Source organism: Gobius niger (genome assembly GCF_951799975.1).
Source record: "Gobius niger genome assembly, chromosome: 3".
Classification (NCBI taxonomy): Eukaryota; Metazoa; Chordata; class Actinopteri; order Gobiiformes; family Gobiidae; genus Gobius; species Gobius niger.
In genome coordinates, this window is record NC_136854.1 from 9,093,785 (window position 1) to 9,109,555 (window position 15,771).

At 44.1% G+C, this 15,771-nt stretch overlaps 1 protein-coding gene across 1 annotated transcript in view; it reads right to left on the bottom strand.

The window, feature by feature from the left end:
* The window catches only part of mad1l1 (mitotic arrest deficient 1 like 1), a 135,022-nt gene that overhangs the window by 96,678 nt on the left and 22,573 nt on the right, over window positions 1–15,771 (bottom strand). Inside the window, exons 10-11 of the mRNA XM_079552627.1 lie at window positions 9,661–9,747; window positions 2,256–2,400 (exon numbers count right to left, since the gene is read on the bottom strand). Coding sequence (XP_079408753.1) covers window positions 2,256–2,400; window positions 9,661–9,747 — 232 coding nt within the window. The remainder of the gene's footprint in view (window positions 1–2,255; window positions 2,401–9,660; window positions 9,748–15,771) is intronic.

Sequence of the window (15,771 nt, forward strand, 5' to 3'; positions counted from 1 at the left end):
CTGCTGTAACAGCCAATAGGTCCCACTTAATGTCATTCTAAAGAGCCAATAGTTTCAAATTGAGGTGGTGGCTATAGGAAGTCTATGGTTGTAACTATGATAACAACAAAATGCTGAAAATAATGCTGGGAAAAAATGTTCCCCTTAATGTCCAACATCACTGAAACTACTGGGATTTTACACATTTAACACAAACTAGTGCATTAAAAAACTATAGATCTGTGGATTTTACATTTTGAATGTTGAGACGAGTGGTGCTGCTTATCACACATCAGTTTCTGAATGTCTGGCTTTAAAGAGGAGAACTTCAGTCTCAAACCAACCAGTGTGGAAAACCCAACTTCACAGTCGTACAGTATTTGGAACAATGGCCGCTGGCTGCTCTGCTTTATGCCCACGACACTGGAGGCCGCCATTGCTCGGCCATTGCTGTCTCCATATCGCCGCTAGTGCCCCATTGAAAAGCATTGGAGTTTAGACACGCTAAAAACAACTTTAACGCCTGGTTTGAATTTTTTCAACGATACACTAGGCTAGATATTCTTCCTGAGATAACGCTGGGTTAGTCACAATTTAAGAAACCAGGCTAGTTTTCATAAGAAGAAATCTCGTACTTAATGAGGGTCGGACTGTTAGCATTGGAGCAGCGCGAGCTACATGTCACGCAAGGGCCGAGTCTACAGTGAAGATCCCGCCCTTATGCCCTTTTTAGGAACATGCTTCGTCACAGCTGGGGAGGAGGAGTCTATAACTCCGCTATGATTTCCCCCTCGACCGTAGTCATTATGGTAAACGGGGAGGAGTGAGCAGAAGCTGTCCATTTATATATACAGTCTATGATTGGGAAGGGCATGAGCACTTTGAGGGCAGACTCTGTAAGCTTTGGATGTAGGTAACGCAAACTCGTGCACAGACACACATGCCATAGAAAATAGGAGACATTTGGCTCCACAGAAGCGTCCTCTGGATCACAAGGAACAAAACGCTGCTTAATTAATGAAAATCTGTTGCATATTGACGTGAAACACCTGCTATAAAGATGATGGAATGAGTCCTGGCCGCACGTACAGCTGCGGTGAATGGCAGCGCACAGCAGCAGGCCGTTCGACCCGCCCCAACCCGCCCCACGATCAAAGGACAATTTTATGACCCGATCTGCGGGCATGGCTGTGGAGACCGCTGGGGAATCTGCAACCCGCGCATCAGGTATGCTACTGGCGTTCTGCCCCAGCCATGTGAGAAATCCTGCGCGTTTTACAATAGCTACATATTGACAAACAGGATGAGGAAAGATTACGCACGGCTCTGATTCGGTTCTGAGAAGTGCCAGCCATGCGCATCCATGTGTGCATCCATAACATTTCCAGCTCTGTCCCTCAAAAAGGAAAGACTTCGCCCTGGTCACACTGCGCTGGTTACTCTGAAAGTTTGATCAAATGATAAGAGTTGGCCAAAACCGCCCAACTCCCTGTGCAACGTGCGCTGTGTAGGAGTTGGGGAAAAAGGGGTTCGCGGACCACTAGAGGGCGATGGCGGACCACTAGTGGACCAATGAATGAAGGCAGTTTGTGCTTTTGCTTTCATTTAGAGCAGTGGTTCTCAACCTTTTGGAGCCGCGACCCCCATTAAAAAGGGGTTCGTGACCCCCCGCCCAGGTCACACCATGAGAAATCGAAACTTTTGCCGACATAATTCTTAAAAAACAAAGAAAAAAACAAATGCTGCGTGTCCGTGACCTCGCTGCGTGTCCGTGACCTCGCTGCGTGTCCGTGACCTCGCTGCGTGTCCGTGACCTCGCTGCGTGTCCGTGACCTCGCTGCGTGTCCGTGACCTCACTGCGTGTCCGTGACCTCGCTGCGTGTCCGTGACCTCACTGCGTGTCCGTGACCTCACTGCGTTAATGCAGCATCTTTCTCTGAGGATGAACCAAAGGACAGGATTTGGTGGAATATTTGACCAGAGTTATTTTAATTTTTGTGATAAAGCTGTACGTGTGGAAGGTAAATCTGAAACAGCTTTTTATCATTGTCTGTAAAGAAAGAAATTTTAACTCACATTTTTAAATACTTTAATCAGCATTTGATTTCTGATATGTGTAATGAAAATGTTCGAATTCAAGGCGAGCGCAATGTGTTCAGTATCTTTCATCTGTGACAAAATAAATGCTTCTAACTTATTATGCATTGGCTGAAGTGTCACGCAGTACGGCTTTGCTCTCAGATCGTGCCTTCTCTTGTCCAGGCAGCGGATCGTACCTTGGTTAGTAGCAGGACCCTCTTCTGTAGCCGGCGCACCAGTGAGTCTTGGGCCTCCCGCCTCTTCTGCTCCTCCACCGTGCGGTCTCTCTGCTGGGACGTCTCTGACTGCAGCTCCGTCTGGCTCCGCTCCATGCTCCTCAGCCTGGACATGAAATGTAACAACACCTTTGGGTTATTGCTGTGTACACAACGGAGTCTCCTACATTGCTTTGTCTCGTGACCTGTTCTCACAGTCAGCAAAGGCCCAGAGATATTTTTGGAATCGTTTATGATGTGCAACCTGAAGTTGCAAATGGAGTTCACAAATTCACACAAACCCATCATGACCAAAGATGCAGCGTTTGGGGACCAGGTGGGTTCTCGAAGGAACCACAAATGGGAAATTGAAAATGAGTTATGGGCGACTGAACCGATATGACACTTCAGCACTTTTTTTGCAAAAGTCCTGCTTGGGATTTGGAGCTTCAGAGCAGCTTCATTCCGCCTAAACATTGACCTCTTGTGGACCAATGTCATTACTGCCATTAAAGCTGTATGACATGCCTGCAGTAGAGCTGCCCTCTGAATGCTCAGCGCTTTGGCCACGGCCACAGGTCGGTCCCAAAACTTGCCCCTGGATTGGCGCTGGCCTGCGCAGTGAGGACGATCGGCGAACAGGGTAGACCAGGCACAGGGCTGGGTAGGGCCTGTCAGTGGCCTAGGTGGTTTATCGTCTCAGTACTCAAAGCTGACAAACTGAGACATTCTGAGACGTTCTGAGCCAATGAGCCGCCTTGGCACGCTGATAAACCACTCCCAGAGTGAAGTGCTGGAACCTTGGTCACGTGACCAGCTGCTAGTGAAACGGGGTCCGGAGCTCCGGTATCTTCGCCCACCACTACCATATCCCACCATATCTGCAAAATACTGGACAATCCCCTGAGTGCTTATATCGGCCACTAATATATCGGTCAGGCCCAATTACTCATTATCAGGTTTTCAGACATATAAGCGCCTGAAGACCGTATTACACAAAAAACTGCAACCATTCATGTTGCAGTTTTGTTCAGATTATGATCATTTTGCAGCCATAGTGTTGAATCTAATTGCCCATTAATTTCCCTTTGTGTGTGCTGCGCCTCGGGGCCAATAGCAACATCACATGAAGATGCTCAGTGAACACCACAGAGCTCTGTATCGCCTGGGGACAGGAGCGTTTGCTTTTACTGCCCATTATGTGAATGAAAGCCTCTCACCTGTCCACAACTCCTCTGTGGTTGTGCCAGTGCCAGGACCGATCAATACACTCATAATTACACTGGAGAAGCGCTACTCTGCCCACTCCCCTGCGATAAATAATCCACCAAAATACACCCAGGTAGCAGCCCGTCAACAGCGTCCTTGTGAAACAGGCAAAACATTTGTTCTACTGCACTTTAAACTTGCACAGCTGAATCAAAATTGTACTGAAACAGTTCAATACTGTCCCTTTTCCGCTGGAACATCCTGCCCAACCCAGTGCCAGGTCTACCCATGTAGTCCAGTGTGTCCACTAGGGGTGGCCAATATGACAATATGAGACCGTCTTGTAATCTCCAGAGCTGACGATCTGTCATTTTTGGGGGATTGTTTTATCACAATTCAAAGCACTTCTACACAGTCAGCTCTTTGGACCGTCAGTAAAGCAAACCCAAAGCGCAAACTTTCTGCTACGCGATGTCTGACACTAATGCGAGCATTTGGCAGGGAGCCGCACCCCTCCACTGCGCATATACAACAAGGCTAGGGCTGCACGTTTTCAAGTTTTTCATTAACTGTTAACCGAGGCCCTTAGCGGTTAATACTTGGTTAAGCATTAGTGTGCGCCCTTACCAAACGTGACGTGAACAGACTGCTGGCCTCTGATTGGCCGAGAGGCACCTGCCTGCAGACCTCCACTGTGAGGTCGCTTCCGTTGCAGGCTCCACTGTTAGGACGGGAAATGCACGGGATACGTTTCAAAATAAAATCGCGAACGCACTTCAGGTTGAATCGCTTTCCTCCCAAAAGTATTAATTAGTACAAAAAATATCACGTAAAATCTATCTCCGCGGCCCGGCCGTTTATGGTTAATACTAACACTCTTAACTTTCGTCTTTCATTCTCTCTCTGTAATGCCTTGCAGTACGGATGCAGTACACTTTTGGGCCACCAGCGTCAAATTGGGGGCACTGTTTCGCTCCTCCCGCAAAGTTAAGGAACCAATGTTATTGGCATAGACTGTAGAAAAAATGGACGTCTTATGCTCACTCCTCCCCGTTTACCAGAATGACCACAGCCGTGGGGGAATTCATGGAGGATTTACAGACTCCCCCTCCCCAGCTCTGACGAACCATGTTCCTAAAAAGGACATACGGGCGGGATTTTCACCGTAGACTCGGCCCTTGCGTGACGTGTAGCTCGCGCTGCTCTAATGCTAACAGTCCGAGCCTCATTAAGTACGAGATTTCAAAAATTCATATTACGAAAACCAGCCTGGTTTCATATATTGTGATTAACCCAGCGTTATTTCAGGAGGAAGATCTAGCCTAGTCTAGTGTTGAAACAATTGAAACCAGACTTTAAAGTAGTTTTTAACGTGTCTAAAGTCCAATGCTTTTCAATGGGGGCCTAGCGGCGATATGGAGGTACTACAGCAACGGCGGAGCAATGGCGGCCCCCACGTTTGTGGTCAAAAAGCAGGGCAGCCAGCGGCCATTGGTTATTGCCCGTTGTTTATCAGTCAGAGCGTCGTAGCACATCGACTTCCCAGTTTTCCAACTTTTAATGCAAAGATTGTTGACATCAACAAAGGTATTTGTTAAAAAATGACATATAAATGAATTTGTGCTGAACTGACATTTTCAAAATGATCTAATATGGTATTTTCTTTGAGTTAACAAATGAAGTATAGTCACTGTAGGTACATACAGGTGTTGCCATGACAATGAAAATCACTTGTTTTGCTGTAGCGGAAAGAGTAAAAGTAATACAAACAACAGTCCAAGCAAAACTACAAAGTTGAGGCACGTTATTCATGAAGATGTTTCTTAAGCAAAATTTCCATCTGATGCTTTTGTTTTAGTGCATTTTCTTTTAAATTCGTATCTGTATTTTTACTTAAATATAAGATTAATACTTAGCACCTGGTTTTAGGATGTTTGAATTTGTAGATTTCAGATGTTATGATGATATATGACTTGTGATTACTTTATTGATAGCTTAAACAGTACATAACTGTGTTATTCTTTTTTTCTTTTACATCATAAAGATAGTACTTTATGTCTGGTAATTAACAACATTATTTCAAATACAACATGTTTTGTTATTTTATTTAGAGAAAAATGAAGAAAGTGACAATACTCGGGTGTCCAATGAGCCCTTCCAGGCACAAGCCATGACAGGAGTGGTTCGCTGGACCTACCAGAGGCTGGTGGACCTAAAACAACTAAGCATGGAGCTGCTGGCTCTTTCGACCCTCTGCTCTTTGCAGATGTGAATGGGTTTTCCCTGCGGGTCACTGGAAAAAGAGAAGTTCAACTGGGACAAGAAGGAACTTGGAGACTGTGGGGAGGTTCCTGCTGCAGCTGTACCACAGCCATTGTCCCGGGCTGAGGTCCTGGGGAAGGTGGTCTCCACAGCAGCTCTGGCACACTCTGACCACAGGCAGCCAGAAAATCAGTGTGCCTGTCACAACACTCCCCCCACCAGTCCTCAGCCCTCCATCAGTCCAGCCACTCCAAGAAACACTGACTCGAGCCGCTGTGCAAAGAATAGTAGAGGACGTGTTAAAGCAGCAACAGCAGCAGCAGCAGGAACAGCAGGAGACTACGAAGAAGAGGACCAGGAACTGCTTAGCCTGTGGACAGCCAAAGTCCTGCTACGTTGGCGACGGATCCATCATTCACTTTTTTTTCATCAGAGTGAGTCCGTGAAGTAATTTTCCTGCTCTGCTAAGGTGCATCAAATGTTCTCCAGTGAGAGCCTGACCAACTCGAGGACCTTTGAGGAGTTTGCTGCCTCTCCTTTCTTCGAAAGGGAGCTGGAGGGTGCCAGGCAGAGAGGAGCAGGGTAAAAGCAGGTGACGAGTGAGAGAGCAAAGAGGAAGACAAAGACGAGTGCTCCCACCGGACGCCTCTGTAGATTCTGCCACTTGCCACTGAAGCAAGGCCTGGACAGCCCATTCATGCAGGCTTTCCTTGAGTGCCTGGGAAGTACATCTACTGTCCCTCCAAGGTGCTCTCTCTGTACAGAGACCATGGCATGACCAAAGAACTGACATGGATGGAGTTCCAGAGGTCTGCCTTTTGTGAGGGACAGATGGCTGAATGAGAGGGACAAGTAGTCACTCACTGTACATAGTATTTTTGTAACAAAAATATATTACTGTGCTTGTATTGTTTGTCTTTTCTTTTTGCATTGTAAATATTTTATTTAATAAATAGCTGTCCATTCATTAGTTGTTATACTGTAACATTGCTTTGATATTTGCACATATGGTTACAATTCTTAAAATCTTGTGCTTGTTTTCCTCTTTTCAGATGCAAATGAATACATTGTATTCCTTCATTGTATGGTCCACATTGTTTATACTTATTCAGTAGCCTACATGCAGTATTAGCCTACATGCAATAGTCTGTTCAGTATCCTCCATAATGAAAGAAAAAAATAATAACAGTGACTAGCCCCCAACCACATTACAGCTTCACACATTGAAATGGTAATTAGAACAACAGTGATGTATCTAGAAGTTTCATATTAGATGCAAGATTAAAATACAATGCTCAAACATGTTGTAAAAGTATGGCCCAGACGGGGCTTGATCCTACTCGTGGCTGTTCTGGCTCTATGGATATAGCCTACTATTAATAATATTAAATGTAGTATCACAAACCTAAACTGTGTAGTAAATCAATAACAAGCCTAGGATTGTACCTGTAATTCACAGGTTGTTGCCAAACGAGGCTGTGGGGCAGAAGCAGTGTGAAAATGTAAATGAATAAAGCCCAGTCTGCCCTAACTCCACACACTCTGATCATATCAGCTGATGTCCGGACTCTCGCACTGTAGAACGAGCGCCTGCGCAGCCCATATACACACACCCCTGCGCGCTGCTTCGTGGAGAAGGACTTGTTTTTGGACAATGTTTTGAATGAAGGGGAGCGCGTGGCTCGGTCAGCACTGTAGGCGCGCTGGCGCGCGCATCCACTTTACAGACTCTTTCAATCCTTCAGCGACAGCTCCAGAGTCCGAATGTAAAACGCACTTCAGCGCTTTGTTGTAAAATACAGACTAGCCCGCACCTATCACTACCTTTGCCCAATGTCGCTGTCACGAGCCCCTGCAGAGACTGAGAAATGCGCATAGATGGGCGACATGGAGGACTCTCAGAGCGGGGATGAACAGGGAAGGTGGCGTTGACAGAGGAGACGATGAGCTGACTCCTCCAGCGCCATGAGGCGTTAATAAGTCTCTATCACTATCAGCTATTCTCAGGGTTTTATTTTATGCCCAGACAACACGGGAGCACGAGCACAGCTAAGAGGGAACCGTGTCTGTCGGCAGAGACGGAGAAAGAGAGAGAGGGATGAGAAGTCGAGGAAATTGTTGTCAAGTTTGGGCTGGTGTCTAATTGGACAGAGAGAAAATAACACTGCGCAAGTGAGTAGTGGTTATACGGTAATGCTGCAGGTTTTCTAGTGGTTATACAGCGTACACCTGCGTTACACGTACTCTACACCACTGGATAGAGTTGTGGCGGTAGAGTCCAAAGTAGTTGTGAGTTGCAAAATCAGCAACTCACCGCTATTCTGGACATACGCTGAATCGCCAGCCTCCCTCGAATTAAAAGGCAGGTAAAATCGGCATTCAAACGCACTGATTCCCCCCGCCCCCACACAAAAAAAGTACGCACTTCCTGTCCTGACAGTGGAGGCGTTCTGACAGTGGAGCCTGCAACGGAAGCGACCTCACAGTGGAGGTCTGCAGGCAGCACGTCGTGGATTGGCCTGAGTAGAGGACCGCCCTCACTAAAACAGGCAGGTCATACAGATTTGATATTTCACAACATCTCTTCCAGTTTGTGCATTGGCACTGCTGACTAATTCCATAAACTCCATCAAAAAGCCATATTTGATCAGCTCGCAAAACTTTTCATTGCCGCTCTGCTGTTCCTTCAGTAATGTGTATTCTCGCGTTAAGCCTCACAGGGAGTGCCGCCCACAACACCTACGTTCCATTTGTAATGGAAATAGTAGACGAATAAAAGCGTGCAAAGTCGTTTACTGCAGCCAAACAGTGCTGGGTTGTAGCGTACTACATGGAAACATGCCATACTTCACCTGTATGGTTACAACCCTAATATAAATGTATAAGTACAGCAGGGGTAGAAATGCTCGGCCCGGGGCCAAAATCTCAAGCGCAGATCTTCTGGAATCTAAAGTGAGTTTTTAATACACATTTTGTCCAATACTGATCAAAAACTCAAAAGTATTCCAAAAATACTGAAACATTGGCTGTTCCTTTAAACACCCTGAATAAGAAAACAGCCAGGCCAATATTTTATAAGCATTCTTAATTTAACAAAGGCAATGAAACCGTGTCGGTAATGTCCCATTGGAAATAAAATGTGGAACACTAAAGAGTTGTTTTTGTCTCCATAAAGCATTTCCTTTATACTTATTAAAATTCAATAAAAAACACTGGACTTTTTACTGTTGTAAAAATGGGAACATTCTCACAGATCACATGTAACACACCGCACTTCAACCAATGGCCGCTGGCTGCTCTTCTTTGTGACGACAACACTAGGGGCCATTGCTCCGCCATTGCTGTAGTACCTCCATATAACTGCTCATCACCCATTGGAATGCATTGCACTTTAGACATGTTAAAAACAACTTTAAAGCCTGGTTTCTTATCTTCCTAAACTTTCTACAGCTACATACTCCACCTGTGATAACGCTGGGTTAGCAAAAAATTAAAGAAACCAGGCTGGCTTTCGTGAGAAACATTTTAGAAATCTCGTACTTAATGAGGGCTGGATTGTTAACATTGGAGCTGCGCGAACTACACGTCACACAAAGGCCGAGACTACAGTGAAGATATCGCTCTTATGCCCTTTTTGGAACATGCTTCATCAGAGCTGGGGAGGGGGAGCCTGTATATCCGCCATGGAGAAGTGAGGAATGACATTCTATTATAATATGTATGACTTTAACACCGTTTAGTCCTTATTTCTTCATAGGAAGCTGATATTGCAAATGAAGATGCGTTCACACACAAAGAACAGATGTGTCTGCCAAAGAGAGGCTCCGTTTTATAAATAAAAACCATACCCTTAATTCATAACCCCCATAGCTGAGAAGCCCCGCTCTGACTGACACGGTGGAGAGAAGTGTCTTACCGGCTGTTGATGCTGTAGTTCTGTTCTTTGAGCGCGATCTCCCTCTGCTGGATCTGCATCACCTCCCTGAACAGATCCTCCGGGCTCCTGCACACAGACACAGCCACAGGGAAACTCACACAAGCTCAAGCTGGTAAAGAGTCTATTCGATCGACACATCCCCGATCATGATACAATGCTGTTTGATGCTGCCGCCTCGGGAAAAACACACCAGAAGTTAGGTTTTGTTTCATATTGGAGTACTGCTGTCAGTCTCTTTCTTAAAACCACACTGCGAAACATTCTAGTTTATATATGTGGCTATGTCAGAGGATAAACTTTACTTTGGTGAAACTCAAAACACAAACATGGTGCTGCAAACACGCTTTGTAAACTATGTTGACTGCATCGTCCCTTATAAATGAAAAAGAATATTCCTCATGATTCTGGTTTAACGCTGACTTGTGAGGCACTTTGCAAGAATAATGAAGTAGTAATGACGTTTGATTGTCTCTTGCACTCTTATCTAGAATTGTTGATCATATTTCACTCAAATCTTATGTTTTTCTTTGTTTGCTGATTTGTTGAATATCTTCAATTGGCGTTATGCTTTTACAGGCCTAAATAAAATGATCTTTAGTTGGGATGGGCATCGTAAAGGAGTTATCGATACCACTCCTCTTATCGATACTCCTTATAAATCCAGCTCTTTAACCTCTTAATAATAAAAAGTGGGGGTTAAGTGTTTACCGGTCGCGGATCAGTACTTTAAAAAGGAACAAGCCACCATTTTTCCAATACTGAGATATGTTCTTGCCTGAGATTAGACGAGTTGATGCGTAACCTTTGGAAGCTTTGCGTCACTGAGGGAACGCATAAAGATGTTGTTAGCGTTTGGCCTCTCCCAATGTATTCCTATAGCTCCAAACAAGGGTGAAGTTGGAAGCTACCACACTCTTTCACGGGCACGCACAAAGACCAGACAGGTACGTATCAACTCGTCTAAGCTCAGGTAGGAACATATCTCAGTATGTAAAAACGGTGGCCTGTTCCTTTCAAAGCAAAAATTATTTTATTGCTCGACATTTGGACCAGATTTATTTACAAAATGAGTTCATTATAAACCATCGAAAATATAAATACAAACCAAAATATGTAAGAAATATTTTAATTAACTCTCAGCTCAAGGATTTTTTCATGTTTTATTCACTGGCTGTTGCTGTGGGGACTAAAGGATCGAAAAGAAAACTTGGTGCTGTAAAATGAACTAATTTTTAGTATTTTTTTGTAACATTTTGTCACATTTTTGTCATTTTTCATCAATTTTTTGTGACATTTTTGACACAAGGCTCGCAGGGATAAACCGAGCAGAAACAGAGGGCGCCTCTTTATCCTCTTAACTTCCGCCTGAACCGAGAGGATCTTTTCCCTCACGTCATCAGATTTTTTTTCCATCATTTTGTTGTGGGTAGTCAACTCATTTTTGTCACATTTTTGTCATTTTTTGTCACATTTGTCATTTTTTTGTCAAATTTTTGTATTTTTTTGTAACGTGTCACATTTTTGTCATTTTTCGTCAATTTTTTGTCAATTTCTTGTGACATTTTTGACACTTTTTCATCCATTTTTCGTCACTGTTTTGTCAATGTTTTCTCACTTCTTTGTCCCATTTCCATCATTGTTTTCGTCTCAGTTTTGTTGCTATTTTCACAGCTTTTTTCCAGAAGCTTTTGGACTGGGGTAAAGCCAAACTGGAGAAAATGTGCTCGGTTCAGGTGGGAGTTAAGGGGTTAAAGTGGGGGAATTCGCTGACTTTATGTTGTAAATATAGAGTGTTATATACCAGGTTTTGGTACCCATCCCTAACCTGTAGACTCAATCCCAAAATACTCTTAAAGCCCAGACATTCACTGTAGCTTCTCGATCGAGGCGCTCTATTGTGCTTGACAAACCCTCAAAAAGTCGATTGTGCTTCTTCTGTCTCCTTTAAAGCATCATATCCGAGCTGTGAGCACACGTGTGGGCTCGTCGCACTCAAATCAATAGAACTGGAAGCTTCAAAGAACAGGCACCGCGTGAAGGAAGCAATGTGTTATCCGCTTTTGTCAGGAGAATGGCGGGGGGGCCAGGGGGGAGCCGGACATGCAGAGGGCTAAATAAGCAGAGAATAACCAAGCACTTCAACACATGCCAGGCTGAGTAATGGAAACAAGACCACACAACAAAACATGGAGGGAAAAACATCAGGCTTCTTTTTCTTCTCTAACAAACATGGTCTATTGTTGCTATTGCAATGGGCTAGGTACTGCAGGGACTTTGGTGGTGATATCCACATGTTAGACGCTTCTCTGAAATGATCACACGCACATACAAACACTTTTCAGGTACATCATATTGTAGTCTATAATATAAATTGTGTTTTTTTATTTTGGTATCAATGTTTCTATGCTTCCTTCGGGCTGTGGACAGAGCAGCCCCTCCTCCTCCAGCTCGCTTCAAGAGCACAAACTTAAAGAGGGGGTATTGTGCTTTTTTCAATCACATAGCATCAGTCTATAGCACACTACAGTGATGACGAAACCTTCTGTTGGTCTGTAAATGCAGTAAATTAGAATAACTGCCTTGTATAAAATTGCTCTCTCAAAATGGCTGTAGCGAATGTCTTGAAATAGGCCTCTGTCTTTTTAAGAACCTCTGACCCTTTCCGACACGCTCCCTCCACACTCTGTCTGTGGCATCAGTGGGGAGGGGGTTCTGCTGAGGAGCAGTGGTTGGTGACTCGGCTGGTGACGAAAGCTCGGAGGCGTCTCCAGGAGGTGGAGGCGTTCCAAGGAGGACTCAGGCAAACCTATCCCTAAAATGGCCGCCAACAGAGTTTTTACAGATTACTCAAAAATACGTGAATGTGCCAAGGCAACACTTCAGACATGTTTTTAAAGCTTGAAAAAGTCAATTTTGCATAATAGCCCCCCTTATTAACTCACTGGCTGGCAGCCCATTTCAGAGCAGCCAACCCCATATTGCCAGGCGTTTTAGATGATTTTCACCGTCATAGTACACAATATTCTGTGGGTCTTGAAAAATATATGTAAAATCTGAAAGAATAGACTGCCTACTTTCTTCAGTAAAAAATGTTTGTTTCTAGCTTGTTTTGTTCTTCCATAATTACTGGTTGAATATAGGTAAGTTTCACTGAATACCCCAGTTTCTGACCAAAAAGCTGAGAAAACTAGCTTTTTGTAAAAAAGTAGTAAGAGTGTTGGAGGAGATGACGGTGATGATGGTGGATGAGGAGGATCAAGGAAGCAGACAGGTGTTCGACCTAAAAAAGCCGCCGACAAGCTAAGGATGCTAACCCCGAGATATAGCTGCGCCTTTCCACACAGTGCACATGAGAGAGCAGCAGTGTTTTTGCTGTTTTATAGAAGGAAACCACAGTTTGAGGAGTCAATAAAAGCAAAAACTATTAGCGTCACAGTCACTGTTCTGTTGAATCTCTTATTACTTCCTTTCTCCATCGTCCTTCCCTCGTCTGAGATTACGGTATATTTAAAGAGGGGGTATTATGCTTTTTTCAGCCACATAGCACCAGTCTATAGCACACTACAATGATGACGAAACCTTCTGTTGGTCTGTAAATGCAGTAAATTAGAATAACTGCCTTGTATGAAATTGCTCTTTCAAAATGGCGTAGCAAATGACTTGAAATAGGCCCCTGTCTCTTTAAGAACCTCTGACCCTTTCCGACACGCCCCCTCCACACGCTGTCTGTGGCATCACAACACTCCGCTCGTTGACTCAACAGTATTGAAACTACGATCGGTGCATTTTAATTTTTATTGTTGGAAAGGAGCTACTGTTTATCACTTTGTGAACAATGGCCACACAGTATATTATTTGGAGACGAACCTTCCACACCGGACGCTTGGAAGGGGCTCTTGCCTGAAAAATAACTGCTGTTTGGAGGCTCTCTCTTTGCATCTGCCATGCCCTATGGATCTCTAACTATACCCCCATGGACTGCACCAGGATCTGCAGGAGCCCATACGATTCAAAGACGGACATTATCTGTGCAGGTGGACAATGGTTTTTCGAGGTTACCCGTTAGCTTGTTATAATCGACTACAGCTCATTGTTGATGAAAAGTCTGTAATAAACCACAAATGTGTAAAGCCAGGCTCATTGTGTGATCATCGTAAAGGCTGCTTCGAGTAGTTGCCTGCTTTATTGACGTTATTTGTGCATAATATGCTGCCTGTTTTCAATGAATGTTGTGAAGGTGAAGGTTGTTAGCTTGTCGCGGCTAATAGTGCCTTAGCTCCGGGAGAAAACCACTCGGCTACGACTCACTGTAGATGAAATGTGAGCAATAAACTACACAATCAACAAGCCAGGCTCCGTGTGTGATCATCATAAAGGTTGCTTCAAGCAGTTGCCTGTTTTAGTGACGTTTTCAATGCATAAGCTGCTGCTTGTATTCAGTGAATTTTCCCGTTAGCTTATCGCGGCTAGCTTGTTAGCTCCGGGAGAAAACCACTCGGCTACGACTCACTGTAGATGAAATGTGAGCAATAAACTACGAAATCAACAAGCCCGGCTCAGTGTGTGATCATCATAAAGGCTGCTTCAAGCAGTTGCCTGTTTTAGTGACGTTTTCAATGCATAATATGCTGCTTGTATTCAGTGAAATATCCCGTTAGCTTGTCGCGGCTAGCTTGTTAGCTCCGGGAGAAAACCACTCGGCTATGACCCATTGTAGATGAAATGTGAGCAATAAACTTCCAAATCAACAAGCCAGGCTCCGTGTGTGATCATTGTTAAACGGTTCTTTATGTGTGTGGTGGTTTTATTGACTTTATGTGTGCATATTTCTCGTTTTCACGTGATGACTCGAGGTTTAGCTTAGCATTAGCTTTCTCCGGAGGCTCTGTGCATCATCAAGGCCCAGCGCAGAACCAGACACTGAAATAAGTGTTCTTGTCACCGGTTTTAATCCTGGGTGTTTCGGTAACAGAAACACTGATGTGTGTCTTTGTAAAAGTCTGCTGTGGCTCCGGTTCACAACACATGAAGCTAATCCTCCATGATGACTCTGTTTACATTAGGGCTAGACACTGCGGGGAGGGGGTTCTGCTGAGGAGCAGTGGTTGGTTACTCGGCTGGTGACGAAAGGTCGGAGGCGTATCCTGGAGGTCGAGGGCGTTTCCTGAAGGAATCAGGCGTTTTATCCCTAAAATGGCCGCCATCAGAGTTTCTACAGATTACTCGAAAATACGTGAATGTGCTAAGGCAACACTTCAGGCATGTTTTTAATGAGGGAATGACTTAATAACATGATGTAAAGCTTGAAAAAGTCGATTTTGCATAATACCCCCCCTTTAAAGCAGTAGCCGCGGTTTCTACTTCTACTACCTAGGCCTGTAAACAAAAATTACAATATCGACTTATTGTTCAATAAATAACAGATAAATACATTTTTGGGCTCGATATTTATCATCTGTACATTTATTAGCATTTCCCCCTTTTTCGTTACATTTATATTACATTCCATGTTTATTGCAGCTTGTGTGGTATTTTAGGATATTATGCACTTTTAGAACAAAGGTTTGCTGTCATTTTTCAGAGTTGACAGTATCTAGTATCGTACTTAAAACGCACTTATTTATGTCTAGTATGTAATGATTTTTTTAAGTTGTTTTATCTTTCTGTGAATCACTTTGGTCCTCCTTGTGTCGTTGTAAGGTGCTATATAGATAAACGTTGATTGATTGATTGATTGATTGATCCTTAGAGTCAATAATATTGTTTATCGCGATACGTTTATGCCTCAATATATCGAACTTCAAATTTGTTATCGTGACAGGCCTACTGTTACCTGTGATTGGGCATCCAAAGAGCACTGTTGCCACCTGCTGACTTAAAAGGAACAGGCCACCGTTTTTACATACGGCGATATGTTCTTACCTGAGCTTAGACGAGTTGATGCGTACCTTTCTGGTCTTTGTGTGAGCCCTCAGTCACGCAAAATGACCAAATAGAGGCATTTGGCCTCTCTCAATGTATATAGCTCCAAACAGGAGTGAAGTTGGAAGCTACCACACTCTTCCACAGGCACAAAGACCAGACAGTATT